The sequence below is a fragment of the Ambystoma mexicanum genome, chromosome 7p, assembly GCF_040938575.1.
Source record: "Ambystoma mexicanum isolate Mex_15411 chromosome 7p, UKY_AmexF1_1, whole genome shotgun sequence".
NCBI lineage: Eukaryota > Metazoa > Chordata > Amphibia > Caudata > Ambystomatidae > Ambystoma > Ambystoma mexicanum.
In genome coordinates, this window is record NC_090939.1 from 148,137,962 (window position 1) to 148,153,337 (window position 15,376).

The 15,376-nt window shown below is 51.0% G+C and overlaps 1 protein-coding gene across 19 annotated transcripts in view; it reads right to left on the reverse strand.

Moving 5' to 3' along the window:
• The window catches only part of POU2F1 (POU class 2 homeobox 1), a 1,344,877-nt gene that overhangs the window by 462,996 nt on the left and 866,505 nt on the right, over positions 1-15,376 (reverse strand). For all 19 annotated transcript variants that reach the window (XM_069635947.1, XM_069635943.1, XM_069635944.1 and 16 more), the window contains one exon: positions 13,480-13,606. In XM_069635947.1, the coding sequence (XP_069492048.1) occupies positions 13,480-13,606 (127 nt within the window). The remainder of the gene's footprint in view (positions 1-13,479; positions 13,607-15,376) is intronic.

Genomic DNA, 15,376 nt, shown 5'->3' on the forward strand with positions numbered 1-15,376 from the left:
GATCATCCTTCTCCCCGCTACTATTCAACATCTACCTATACCTACTAATCAGAATCATCAAAAGCCACGGCCTGACCTGCTACAACTATGCCGATGATACACAAATCTTCAAAATACAAGACAACCTGAAAATAAACAATGCTAGAAACTGCCTCTGCGATGTATTCATCTGGATGAACTCCAACTGCCTCAAAATCAACCCAGGCAAAACAAATAATGATAGTCAAAAAAATGGAGGAGTAAATCACCTCATCCCTTGGCCAAGGGAACTCTGGACAACACCAGCACCCTTGCAGATTGTAAAAAACCTGGGGGTCCTGATGGACAATGATCTCACGCTAGAGCCACAAGTAAATGCTCTTCTCAAGAAATGCTTCTTTCTCCTGCGAGCGGCAAAGAGGATCCTACCGTTTCCATCATTCTCCAACAAAACCACCATCATCATCATCGCCCTCGTCATGTCCAGAGTAGACTACGCCAACAGCCTATACTTAGGTATGCCTGAGCGTCTTTTAAAAAAATTACAACGCATACAAAATGCGGCAGCCAGACTGCTTCTGAAACTACCCCGAATATAACACCATACCAGCGCTGAAAACACTACATTGGCTACCAATAAAACAACGAATAAGGAACAAGTTACTTACCTGTAACTGTTGTTCTCCAGCATGGGTCTGGCATGGATTCACATGCTCATGAATATTCCCCGTCAGGCTGGGAATCCTCGGTAAAGAAAAAATCAGTATCAGTTTCGTTTCTGATCTGTCTTTCGTAGTAGTAACCAATCACTGATCTCTGCGTCATACTGACCACAGCCAATGACTGCCCTCTATCCAAGCCCCGCCTCTGGCAGCCATCTTCAGATTTGGTAGCACGTAAAGTGGCAGTATGACCAAGTGAAGAGTCGCAGAGGGGTAGGCGGGAGGGTTCGCATGTGAATCCATGCCAGACGCATGCTGGAGAACAACAGTTACAGGTAAGTAACTTGTTCCTTCTCCAGCATGGGGTCTGGCATGGATTCACATGCTCATGAATATAAGAATAAATAGCAGAAAACACATGCACAACCACGGGGGGTGGCAAAAGGCTCAACATTAAGCAATACAAAAAACTCAACATTAAGCAACTCTTACATCCTCACCAGGCTCACCTTAAGCGAACAGGTTGCGCAGCACTGCTTCACCGACCCTGGACTCCTCCCTGGAATCCCGATCGACGCAGTAGAATCTCGTGAAGGTGTGCGCCGACCTCCACGTAGCAGCCCTGCAGATGTCCAGCAGGGGCACACCAGATAAGAACGCCGTAGTAGCAGCAATCGCTCTGGTCGAATAGGCTCTCGGACGGCCTGGCAGCGGTCGGTTAGCCAACCGGTGGCAGTGCATGATGCAGCCGGAGAGCCATCTGGAAATAGAAGACTTCGAGAGAGCCTTCCCTTGATTCACAGGTCCAAAGTTCACGAACAGCTGTGATGTCCTGCGGAAACTCTTTGTGCGGTCCACATAGAACTTCAGCGCTCTAGCCACATCCAGCGAGTGCAAAGTCCTCTCGGACGGCGAAAAAGGAGATGGGAAGAAAACAGGTAACACCAAGGGCTCGTTAAGATGGAAGTCCGACGGCACCTTGGGCATAAAGGAGGGGTGCGTCCTAAGCACCACCCTCGAAGCATGGAAAGTCAAGTACGGTGCTTTGCAGGATAGGGCCTGGATCTCTCCCACTCGTCGTGCGGAGGTAATGGCCACCAGGAATGCAGTCTTCCACGACACAAACTTCATCGGTGCGGAGTGCATCGGCTCGAATGGGGGCCCCATGAGCCTGGTCAGCACCACGTTAAGTTCCCACGCCGGGGCCTTCACCGGCGGGAACGACCGGAACAGTCCTTTCATAAACTCTTTTACCAGTCGATGGGACCACAGGGACGTCCGTCCTGTGGTTCTGGTATATCTGGAGATCGCCGCCAGATGAATCTTAATGGAGGCATGGGCTAGCCCAGCCTTTGCCAGCGATAGCAGGTACGGCAGCACTTGAGGGGCCGTAATCCGTAGGGGGTTGATCTTCTGTGCTCGGCACCAGATAGAGAACCTCTTCCACTTATGACCGTAGCATTTGAGAGTCGAGGACGCCCTGGCCTTTGCAAGAAGCTCTCTGCAATCGGCTGGTATATCGTAGCCTCCAAACTCTAGCGCTGCAGGAGCCAAGCCTGCAGGTTCAGCGACGCCGGGTCGTGGTGGAAGATGGCGCCGCCTCCTCTGGAGAGAAGGTCCGCATCCGCCGACAGCTTGATGGGAGGGGACGTTGACAAGTCCAGAAGGTCCGGGAACCAGATCTGCCTCGGCCACGCCGGTGCGACGAGGATCATCCTGCACCGGGACCTCTTGAGCTGGCTGATGAGTCGAAGCAGCAACGGCAACGGAGGGAACGCATACAGGTATAGGCCGTCCCAAGGGAACGAGAACGCATCGCCCATGCTTCTCGGCTGGGGAAACCTGCTGGCGAACCTCTTGCACTTCGAGTTCGTCGCTGTTGCGAACAGGTCGATTTGGGGTTTGCCCCATCGTCGGAAGAGTTGATCCACCTGATCCTGGTGCAGTTCCCACTCGTGACACGAGCGCAGCTCCCTGCTGAGCGAGTCGGCGATGGTGTTTCTTTCTCCTGCCAGGTGGAAGGGAACCAGGAACATCCCCTGGACGACCGCCCAGTGCCACAGATCTTGTGCCTCCTTGGATAGGGATGGGGATCTGGTGCCTCCCTGCTTCCGTATGTAAAACATTCTCGTGGTGTTGTCCGTGAAGATCCGCACCACCTTGCCCTTGAGCGACGGGAGGAACGATTTGAGAGCCCAGAACACGGCTCGGAGTTCCAGGACGTTGATGTGCAGGAGCTTCTCCTCCGGGAGCCAGAGGCCTCTTGCGTGGAGATCTCCGGTGTGGGCGCCCCAACCTTCCAGGGAGGCGTCCGTCGTCACCGTCTCCTGGTACGCCGGCGTCTGAAAGTCCTTGCCCGCCGTGAGGTGCGCTCGAATGCCCCACCACTGAATCGCCCGCCGGAACACCTCGTTGAGGGGGACCCTGTCTTCGAAGGTGCCCGTCGCCTGCATCCACCGGGCGTCGAGAAATTCTTGAAGAGGGCGCATCCGTAGTCTGCAGAGGCGCACCAGGTAGATGCAAGAGGACATCATCCGCAGGAGGGACTTGATGGACCTCACCCTGGCCACGTCTGTGGCTAGCAGGCCCTGCACTTTGCCTAGAATGGCCTTCGTCCGTTCTTCCGACGGGGCCGGCAGGCGCCTCACTGTATCGAGCTTCGCTCCCAGAAACAGGGCCACCTGCGACGGCACCAGGTGGGACTTTGGGTAGTTTATGGCGAATCCCAGCTCTGTGCGTAGCTGGACGGTCCTCGCAGCGTGTTCGACGGCGAGTTCCCTCGTCCTTGAGCGGATGAGCCAGTCGTCCAGGTAGGGGTAGACGTAAATCCCCTGTAGGCGCAGCCGTGCCGCAACAGGTGCTAGGCACTTGGTAAAGACCCTGGGGGCCGACTTCAATCCGAACGGCAGTGCTCTGAATTGGTAGTGGCGTCCCTGGACGACGAACCTGAGGAACTTTCGGTGACTTTTGAGGATGGGAACGTGGAAGTATGCATCCTCCAGGTCCAACGACGATAGGAAGTCGCCTTCCTCCAGCTGTCCCAGTACGTGCTGGAGGGTGACCATCCTGAACTTTTGTGACCTGATGTATTTGTTCAAACGACGAAGGTCCAGGATGGGCGCCAGCCGCCCGTCTTCTTCATGACGAGGAAGTACCTTGAGTACACCCCAGAGCCCCGGAGCCTCTTCGGGACAAGCTCGATGGCGCCTTTCCTGAGCATCGCCCGTACTTCCAACAGCAGTTGCGGGACATGATTTTCCTTCCTGGCCACAGGTGGAACGTGAGGGCACTTCTTCAGGAATTCGATAGTGTCTCCTCTTGCCAGGGTATCCAGCACCCAACGGTCGGTGGACATGGACTTCCACACGCTGACGAAATTTGTCAGCCGGCCTCCCACCGGGGTGCTTCGGTGGGGGCCCGAGACCACGGCCGGTTTAGTCCTGCTTGGAGGTGGTGGCCTTGCTGCCCTGGCCACCTTGCCGACGGCGGCGAGGCGCTCCCTGCTTGCCGCGACCCCTGTAGGCCTCCTGAGACGAGGAGCGTGCCGCCTGGCGGTAGGACGACGATCCACCGCTGGATCCCTTGGAGGCACCCTGTCTGCCTCCGGAGCTCCGAAAGGGCCGTCGTTGCTGAAGGGCTCCTAGGGCGCAGGCCGTCTCCATGTCCGTTTTTATGGCTTGGAGGGATTCGTCCACCGCCTTCCCGAACAAGTTGCTGCCGTCGAACGGCATGTCCAACACCCTGGTCTGGACGTCCTGACGGAAGTCGGTCGCCCGGAGCCAACCCCGTCGTCGTAGGCAAACACCGTTGCCCAGCTGGCGGAACCCGGTATCGGCAATATCGGTTGCCACCGTTATGGCGTGGTCCGACGCCACCTCGCCTTCTTGAAGTATTTCCAGGGCCTCGGACCTCTTGTCGTCCGGCAGGAAGTCCAATATGAGGGCCAGCTTAAACCAGAGCTCCCTGTCGTAACGGGCCACGATCGCCAGGGTGTTGGCCGCTTTGATCGTCGTCGCCGCCGACGAAATGACCCGCCGCCCCATGGCGTCCAACTTCTTTCCCTTGCCGTCCGGCGGGGAATTCGACTTCAAGGCTCCTGACCCCGCCGCTTTCTTCTTCGCCGCCGCCGAGACGACCGAGTCTGGCGTTGGCTGGGCCCTGAGGCACAGGGGAGCGGTTTCGGGGACCCGGTACTTCTTCTCGTACCGGTCCCGTTTGGCTGGTGCCGTGGAGGGGTTCTTGAGAACCGACAGGCCCTCCTCCCAGATGTCATCGATTAGAGGCACCGCAATGACAGTCCTCCTCTTGGCCTCCCGGCGCTGATAGAGGAAACCTTCCTTTTTCTGCTCCTCCGGGCAGAGCTGGAACAAATCGGACGCCCTGGCGATCATGGCGTGGAATGAGCCAATCTCGTCGGGCGGCGAGGCCCGTGCGACGGGAGACCCGTTCTGTCGTCGTCGCCGTCGCCCTCAGAACCCGTTGTCAAGCCGATCGCACCTTCATCTCCCGACTCGTGGGAGGATGAGGAAGGAACTGTAGGCCTTACGGGGACGAGTGGAGGAGAGGGTTGGGTCCTCAGTCGTTTGTTCTGAGGACTTCCCGACAGGCCAGGTTGCGGGTCCTCCGGCCTGGGCCGTGGGAATCTAGTCCTTATCTCAGAGCATAAGGACTGGATTGCAGACAAAATGGCCACCGAGCCATCCTGAGGCCTAGGTTCCGGCTGCGCCGGAAGGGAAGGCTGCTCTCCCTCGCCATCGTCGTCTTCCTCGGTTATCTCCCGAGGATCTTCCTTACGGGATCGAACCTTCTCGAATTGGACTTCGAGGTTCCTCACGGCCTCGGTCAGTTCCTCCTCCGAGGCGGACTCCGAGCTCGAGGAGGCTACCGTGCCCCCCCCCCCCCTCGCTTCTTCCATCATGGTGGCCACGACGATGGGTTGAAAAGAGGATTCCCTCCGCGGCGGCAGGGAAACTCTAGTTCCGGAGGCAGTCTCCGCTGGCGGGGTCTCTGCCGGCTTGGCCAGAGTCGCTGCGATCGCCTCGATAGAGGCCTTTGCCTGCTGGGTAGGGGCCTTCACCACCTTAGGTGCAACCCGGGCCTTCTCCTTCGGGGGAGGGGCGACGCCTCGCTCCCCCTCTTCCGAGATCAGACGGGGCTTCTCCCGAAGCTTACCCGGGGTCTCGGACTTCCTCTTCCCCGAACCGGAGCGCTGGCTCGTAGTTGATGGTGCCGGGGAAGGTGCGCCCTGCCTGGCGACCGAAGAGCCCGACCTTTCGGCGCTCCCGGAGCCAGCGGACTCGCGGCGCTTGGCCTGGTGTTGGGCCCCCGTCGCCGGGGCGCCCGCACAGGACTTAGAAGCCCGCTCGGACCCTTTCTTCTTCTTCTCACCCGTTGAGCCCTTCTCCAACCAGCTGGCGAGACGGGATAGACAATCCCTCATGGTCCGCTCCGACAAGTTCTTGCAGAACTGGCAGTCCTTCTCTACATGAGTCTTGTCCCCATGAAGACAGTAGAGGCATCGCGAATGTTCGTCTTCCTTAAACACATTCTGTAGCCCGCATCCAGGGCAGCTGCGAAACAGCTTGGGTCCGGGCGACGAACTCGCGTCCTGGGCCATCTCGAAGTAGGCCGCGAATCTTCTGGAATCCTCCAAGAAGTTGATTCGACAAAATCTTCACCCTTGAGGGGCGTAGGAAAATCCCGTAACGGGTAGCCGTTAACGGGAGTAGAAACGGTGGAGCTTGAGGCTCGATTAACCGAAAAAATGTGAAAATTCACCTGAAAAAGCGCGAAACACGCAGTAAAAGCTCGAGAGCTAAGCACGAGGACTCCCAACACTTGAACGTGCGGTAGAAATCTGAAGATGGCTGCCAGAGGCGGGGCTTGGGTAGAGGGCAGTCATTGGCTGTGGTCAGTATGACGCAGAGATCAGTGATTGGTTACTACTACGAAAGACAGATCAGAAACGAAACTGATACTGATTTTTTCTTTACCGAGGATTCCCAGCCTGACGACGGGGAATATTCATGAGCATGTGAATCCATGCCAGACCCCATGCTGGAGAAAATTCAAAACAATGTGCATCACGCGTAGAGCAGTATACAACCAAGGAGCTGAGTTCCTGAGAGACAAACTGTCTACATCAACCAACAAGAACGCTCAGATCAAGCATTGACATCCTCCTGGAACCCAAACCCTACAACAAGAGAAAACTCGGGATGATCGTCCTTCTCTCACCAAGCGCCAAAAACCTGTAAAGACCTTCCAAAGTACATACGCAACACAAGAAACCACCTACTATTCAAGAAACTATTACTACTTGGCTCTTCACGTCATAACTATAAAGACCAGCCACAGGGGCACACTCACAACTAAAACATTGATGAACGCAGAGACAGACCCTGATCTACACCAAGCAATCAAGGGAAAAATCCTAAGGAAAATATTCCACGACATACCAAACAACTAACAGAGACGGCCGCAATGGGACCAAAGACCTAATACATGGCTAGACGAAGACAGAAACACTAGGACTACTCCTCAATAGGACCCTGACCCTAAACTATAGCCACTCCCAACAGACCTAATCACGGTAGACAGCAAGGTAATAGGGAACTCAGTATCACTGGCCACAATCCAGAGGGTGAGAATCAGAATTAACCACCCACACTACACAATGCTCATCAAGATACAGTGGTAAGCACAATGCGCCATATCACACAAACTACAACCAAATAGCCTAAGGAAGTCACCCTAAAGAAAACCAAAGAACTAACTGAAAGATAGTGACGATAGGAGGAAACTAACGACTAAACACACAGGCTGACCAAGACGGATACACTAGGATGCCTCATCAACACTCTGACCCTGAACCATTCAAAGCTTCAACTGACCAATGTCACATTAGATAACAAAAGAATAGATAGTACCAACCCAGTTCCACACCTGAAGAAAAGGTTCAGATACACCTATTATGCCATACAATACTCACTATGATACAGCTGGACCTGTGCAGCACCACCACAGCGAGACAGCCTATAAGGAACCAGCTACAACCCGATCCACAGGGATACAGCTAAAACGGAACCAGAAGTTCCTGAGACAGGATACAGACCTCACTAACCCAACCCACACAAAACTCACATAACCACTTCTCTCCCAGCAATCTGCACACACTTAACCACACCAACACATAAACAGCACCTACAACACACAAGGCCTCTCCCGATCCAATATTTGCACCAAAGCCCGGCACCCGGTGTATACCGAGCTGAAGCTGCCAACCGCACACCACCTCTCCCACTCTCCTACCCCCCTTCTTGTTTATAGATCCGCCAGAGCACGTGGGGACCAATTCCGTTGGTGACGGTGCACTATATAAATACCTTTAGCATAACACAACATCTCCCTCCACTGCGACAACCAATTCTTCAATGCCCTGTGACCGAGAGCGCTGCAAGTTGAACATGCGTCCCAGCGATGGTCTGGCTCAAAACACTCAAGACAGTGCATCGAGGTCCGAGGCCAGGAACGAGTGATCGTATGAGGCACATCTTGTGAATCCTTCAGTGGCCGACATGCGCTGTGGGAAGCGAGGCACCAAAGGGAAGTTAAATAAGATTGAACAAAACAAGGAGCAAGCAGAAAGCTAAAATAAATCTCTGTGCTGGCTGTCAGGTCTGAAATCGTCCGTGCGGAAAAAGGGCATGAGGTGAGATACCAGAGAGCAAGGCCTCGGCGGGGCGTTATCACGCACAAGGCCACGCGCTATGCTAAGTTTAAAGGGGAAGCTCAACTTGTCGCTGCCAAAGGCTCCGTTATCACCATGTTGGGGGACGCCCACAAGGATGGAGAAAAGGGGACAGAACATTGGATGAGGGAAAGGTACACATGCTTTTGTATCATTAACGTGGGTGAACACTTCCTTGCATTACATCCTAAACCAAAGTGGGGAAAAGGGTGAAACCACTTTTGGATTTCTATCAATTGGCAGGTCAGGCGACAAGGAGCTCTAAACTATAAAATCACTCCCATAAACATATAACTCTTGTTTTTGATATTCTGCAAGAGGTTTCTTTGTTTTTTGGTTGCATGTGCCGCTTTTTCTCCCTGTCTAGGTGTTCGTTTAGGCCCCAATTGACTTTCACGGCATTTCTCTGCTGCCATGCTTTTTTCCCTCTAGGTGAATGCATTGGCCTCCATCACTCTGCCTTGCATCTCTTAAGCTGTGATCTTCACTGTTGCCCTCCAGGCCTCTCTCATCTCTAGGTTGAGCTGAGCCTGGTTGGCTCCCATCACATTCTCCACGCACTGCCTGTTGCTGCCCATGCTTTGTTCCGTCTGCAGTCTGCTGTTGCCTGCTGGTCCCTCTGTTACCCCACCCCACCCCTTGTTCCTGACTTCCCCTCCTTGTGCACCATGTAGGGTGTAACTCTATGCAGTGCTTTCCTTCTCTTCTCCTCCTGTCTCATCTCTTTCGCCTCCTTCCATCACACCCATTATTATGCTCGCAATTTCCCCCATCTTTTCTAACTGCTTTCTGCCATCCTTCACTTCTCACTAAGTCTGGAAGGAAGAAGCTCCAGGAGGACACCCTGGTCTCCAATCCAGGCCTTCCCATTGCTGACACGTATGTCAGTGCCTCTTTCAAATAAACTCTCACCAACATCCTCTTTCTCGTTCCTTCGCCTGACCTATGGACCCTTCATATGGATGCATTTCTCTCCCCTTCCTCCTTCTCTCCCATTAATGGTGGCACCTGGTGGGAGGTCCTCGTGGCGCCCTTCTAGTCTTCTAGAGCTATCATTAATGTATGGCACCGTCATGGTCCAGGGCCCTTAGCCCAATCTCCTATTTGACAGGTGTCGCGGCCTCATCAACCTCCTTTCTTCTCCTGCTATTCCTTCCACCACTTCTCTGGCTACTCTGCCTCCTCCATCTTCTACCTCTCTGGCCCCTCTACAACCCCTGTCCTCCACCTATCAGGCTCCCTTGCAATCCACTACCTCTCTGGCTCCTTTGCCGCCTCCTCCTTCCACTGCTCTTGCTCCTCTGACACTTCCAATATGGGACTCCTCATCTGAAGTCTTTCAAAAGTGGCAACCTGTTCTACGTGGCTACTCTCAACTCTCGCTCTGCTGTCAAACACTCCTCTGACACCTCCTTGAACTTCTGTCTGGACCTGGATGTTAGCGCTCTTACTGAGACATGGGTTCAAGGCCAGCTCTGCCATGAGTTTTGACACACTCCTCCCTGTGGGCTACAAGATCCCCCTCTGAGCCCAGGCACAAAAGGCCTGGAGGCAGAGTGGGTCTGATCTTTTCTGAGTGGATTCCCTGCTTCCATCATCCCCACACAAACCTACTCCTCCTTTCAATGCCTCTTCTTCAGGCTCTCTCATCTCTCCTGGCCTCTCAATCTTTAACTCTGAACAGCCTTGGCCCTGTAATGAGGATTCGCCTGAAGCCTGCCACAACACTTTGTATGACTCTTGGTACAACTCCGATTTGGCTGCTTTGAAATGCAAGTGCAGAGTAGCTGAAGTAGGGAGCTTCGGGTGCACCTGCTGACAAACTGGCCTGTCACCTGCTCCAAAGGCAATTCAAACTCTCCATCTTCTCTCAGAAAAGGGTCCACATTGAATACTGCATTCCTGTGGCCTTTAACAACATGGCTGAACTTTTCAAAATCTGCAAGGAGCTGGCCAAATCCCACTGCAGTATCCTCCTCCTCTACACCCACACAGGTACTCTGCACGGTTCTGGGCTCTCATTTCACCACTAAAACCCAGGACATCCTGACCACAATCTCTCCATCTCCCTCTGTGTGCCTTGGCCACCCCCCCATCTCCTGCTCTCCTTTAACATCTGAAGATGTTTCCAGACAAGTGCGATCAATGAAATCTAAATAGGTGACCCCCTGCTCCTCCATAACCATCAAGGACAACATGGCTTCTCTCGCTCCAGCCTTGACCGATTTCTGTAATTACCCCTTTGCCACTGGCACTTCCCCTCTCTTCTAAAGCACTCCCTTGTGCACCCCCTACTAAATAAGCCTTCCGCCGACACTGGCATTCCAGAAAACTATCGCCCTATCTCTATCACTCCTTTCCTGGGCAATCCCCTGGAGAAGTTGGCTATCTCCCAGCTAACCCTCCACACTGAATCTGTTGGTTGTCGCCATGATCATCAGTCTGGCTTTAGAGCAGCCAAAGTCACGGACACTGCACACATGCACACCTGTAAAGATCTGCTCTCAAATCACGACTCTAGCTTTCCCTCGGTCCTTCTCCTAGACATTTTCTCTGCTTTTGACAGTCAACAACAACATTGTGATTATTCGTCTCTGCGAGATCCATAGCATCTTGGATCAGGCTCTTGCTTGGTCGACCTCCTTCCTCCTGGACTGACCCTCCCAGGACCAGCTTGGTTCCTTTCCATCACCTCTCTCTCTACATGTCTGTTTCCCCAGAGGTCTATCCTCTCAACCTGCTCTTCAAGCTCTCTCTGGCACCGTTGGCCCTCCTGATCTCTACCTCCACCTCCATCAGTGTTATGCAGATGAGACACAGCTCTCTTTCAGGCTCCCCTTGGCCGCTCTCCTCGCTCATCCCCGACTGTATCTGCTATTCAGTCATGGTGCACCTCTAACAATCTCTGCCTCAATGCCAGCAAGACTGAGATCCTTCTCATTGGGACCCCTGCTCCTGCTTTTCCTCTTACACTCTGGCCGCCATCCTTGGAACCTCTGCCCTCACCCTCTGGTGAGGCAAAACACCCTAGAGTGATCTTCGACTCCGCACTCTCCTCTACACACATCACAGACGTTGCCAAGAAGGTCCACTTCCAGCTGTACCTTCTCAAATGTTTTCTCCTGTTTCTCACCTTCCCCCAGAATCTCACTGTCTCCAGAGCTCTGGTTCTATCTAGGCTGGACTACTGCAACAGCCTCTTTCTCAATCTGCCTACCTCTACTCTTCGTCCTCTTCAACTCATCCAGAACAGGATTTATCCTTGGCCTCAAGCCCTCTCCACTGGCTCCCAGTGGCTGTAAGGATCAAGTTTAAGACCCTCTGCATCGTCCACAAAACTTTATGGGGCAGTGGCCCTTACTACTTTAACTCTAAATACCTTCCTCCAAGAGCCCTTCGCTCATCTACCTCCAACTCTCTGTAGGTGAGTCACTTCTCTAAGCAGAGATTGGGGGGTAGAACAGTCTGCTCTGCAGGTGCCTCCCTCTGGAATGGCCTCCCTGTCTCTCTCCGTCTTGAGCCGGACTTCCTTAAGTTCGGAAAACTCAAGACCTACCTTTTCTCTTCTTCAATTCTCTCTCCCCGACAACATTCCCTTCCTCCTGCTCTGTCTGCTGACTGGCTGCCTTCTGAGGCAGCTAGGATGGAATGAATGGGAGGAAACTGGATAAAAGGAGAGTCTCTAGGCTTGGAAGCCAGAGCAGACTACTGGAACGGAAGAACCGAAGACGAGCTGGAAGAGGACGGCTGCTACAACTCCTGGACCGTTGGTTTGCCCAGTGAAGCCCTGCTGCAGGTCCGAATCGCCAAGTTCATCTCAACAGAGAAGCCCTTCAAGGACGACTTCTCCCTTAGAGTTGGTGGGACCAATCAACTCATAAGCCACCGGGATACCATTCTCTGAGATGGTTGCATTTTCCTCAGAGTGCTGCAGGAAACCGAATAGCCAGGGAGAAGGACACCAGTTTGTGTGTTTGACTACAGATACCGGAATTGAAGATTTGTTTTTGCCAGCTTTTTGACCAGTCCCAGTGCAGGAGTACCCCGACGTCCTCCCTCTTGTCCCCACGACTGAGGCACAGGAACAGCGAGATTTGCAGGAACTGCCAGGAACAGACCTCTTCAGCTGCATCTTTTCTTCATTGTAAGGTACTGTGAAAACCTGACCGAGAGAACTTGCCTCTCACTGTGAAAGTGCTTGAAACTTTGGCAACTTGCAGGCCTAGTCAGCTTGTGACCCAACATATGAATCTTCCTTTTACGAACTACTTCTGAGAACTTTGGCAAAGACTTTTCCGTTTAGCTTCCAGAATTGCTTTATCCTATACACGACTTTAGCCCATTGACTTTGGCCTAACCTATTGCATTGAATCAACTCCTCTGGTGAATTCAAACTATTTCCACTGTATAAGAGTTACTGTAATATTCGTTTTATTAACTATTAACTCATGCCTTTTTGCTCCTACTTCAAATGCTCCGATTGTCCTTTTGCTCCTCCTTCAAAGTAGTTGAAATGCCTCAGAACCTGATGTGAAGTACTGAAGTATATTTTTGTGTGATATAGTTTGCCTCCTTCTAGTGAATGTTTTATAACTGACTGTGAAATAAATTAATAAGTGTTTTACCAAGAAACCTTGAGTATCAGAGTCTATTTGAATACTTGTGATAAGCCTGGCTGCTCAGCAACGCTACAACAAAACTGTGTAGTACAGACTTCTACCAAAGGTTGGTTTTGCTCACACCTGTAGTCCTAGTTGTGTGTAGTGGTCCCAAAGGGTACTGCATACAAACTTTGCCTAACAGGCGCATAATTAACAAATCAATAAGATAAGTGACTGAAAAAAAAGTTAATGAAAAAGTATTCCTAAACAACCATAAATGTAAGCTACAAGAATAGAAAGTATGTAACGTTAACATCCACAGATAAGCAAGAGTACGGTTTTCTCATACTGCCCAATAGTGTACCTTGATGTCTTATGTTGTCAAAACCTATAACCTTTAAATTAGTGTAGCACGACCTTACATCGCAGATATCAAGTAAATGTAAATTCATCTTGGGTGCATTGCTTTCCCTCTCAAACAACTTACCCTGCTGCCCCTGTGGTGATTGTGAGATGATGAACTGTGCTGGCTGCAAGTTCGCTGTTGGATGTACAAGCACAAACTGCTGTAGGTTGAGATTCTGTTGCTGGAGTTGCTGCAGCTGCTGTAAATCCTGAAATGAAAATGAAGTGTTCAATTTGAGCAGCCGACATGCATAACTGCTCGCAAAAGCGAGAAGTGCAGCAAAAGCTACAAATGCCTATTAATTACCAACAGGATTTAGCATAATACAACTAATTATCCTCAGAAGCATGGACAAAGGTCTATTTGTGTGTTTCTAGCCAGTGACCTATGTTTAAAAAACCAGCAAAGTTTGTTGTTTTCCACATAATAATAATAATAATAATAATAATAATTTAGCATTTATATAGCGCTACGAACCCTCGGGTATCTGAGCGCTGCATTAATCGACCTCGGAAGCATGAAAGGCTGAGTTTGGCAATGCATTTAATCACTTTGTAATTATCTAAACCCGCAATAAGGCTCCTGCACCACCATGGTAAGCCACTGGAAGTGTAGTTTAATAATACACAAGTATTTGTTTTATAATTGTTAATCCTGTTACGACACCAATGGTAGCAGTTAGGTTATGCTAAGAAGGTAGGTGCGAGATTATGCTGTAAACATTCTTAACCTCACAGAGGTAGGGAAGATCAATTACTTATTTGCAACGATGTGAAGCTCCAAAACATTGTTACATGTAATTTTCAAATGTTCCATTAAATTGCAAATCTTTTACAGACTTGCATGCTGTGCAGTTTTCAAACACATTTTGTCCTAATACAATATGCTTTGAATGGTATTCAAGAAATACCCAACAGCTTAACCAACTAATAAGGCTCAAACTCGACCATGAATAAGCACTGCTGCATGTGCTGCTCTGCATAGATCTGATATTTTAATAGTACCTAAACAACAATCATTGACGCCGAAATAATGATCATCTCTTGTACAAGTTAGAGCGTTATAGGGAATAAAACATCTTTAGACCATTAAATCCCAGTTACCCTGCACCCGATATCTCTTGGAGCTAAAACAACAAAGAGCCTTTGTACAGCACCAAAAAACATTTTACTGAGACATCAGCATTTCTTGATGAATGATAAGGCAGCCCTTGGCCCGACAGTGGACCAGAATCAGTACTTCTTAATGATGCCCTTTTGGAGATGTACAGTGCATAACCGCAGTGCTGCTGCTATTGGACCTTTATGCCACATTCAACACAGTCTACCACAGGTTACTTAAATATGGACTACAGCAAGTGGGAATTCGGTGCACAGTGTTGGTCTGGTTCACATCGGAATGACAACAAGCTATTGTCATCAGTTAGCAAATCTCTACATCTAACCCTGTGGAGTGCCTTAAGGTCTTGTACTGTTGTCGCTTTTATTCACTATCTATGTGCAACATATGGGGCAACTCAGAAATGTGGCCTACAATTCTATTCCTCTGGGACAACACTCCGCCATATGGTGGGAAACAGACATGTGTAGTATACTACTCTTAGTCATTGCCTTACAGCCATTGAAGAAAGGATGAGTGAAAAATCCCTAAAACCTAACTTTGAATAAAACGAAATTCTCATTGTCAGCGGATCAAAGAATTACATTTTTTGCGCCCCTCCCCCCCCCATGCCACCAAGCGTTAATGGTCTGCTTTCTGCAATTTCAGTAAAGAAACTGGGTTTTAAAATACACCGCGTCCGGTCTATGATGTCCCAGACAAACAATCTCACCAGTCTGTTTATCCCAACTGCACATTTTTTGGAAGAGTCTAACGTTAATCTTATGCATTAACCGCTACTACTGCTGCAAGACAAAACTAAAGAAACACCGTCCATCTTCATCTCTCAGCATATTATTAAAAAGATGCAGCAGCTAGG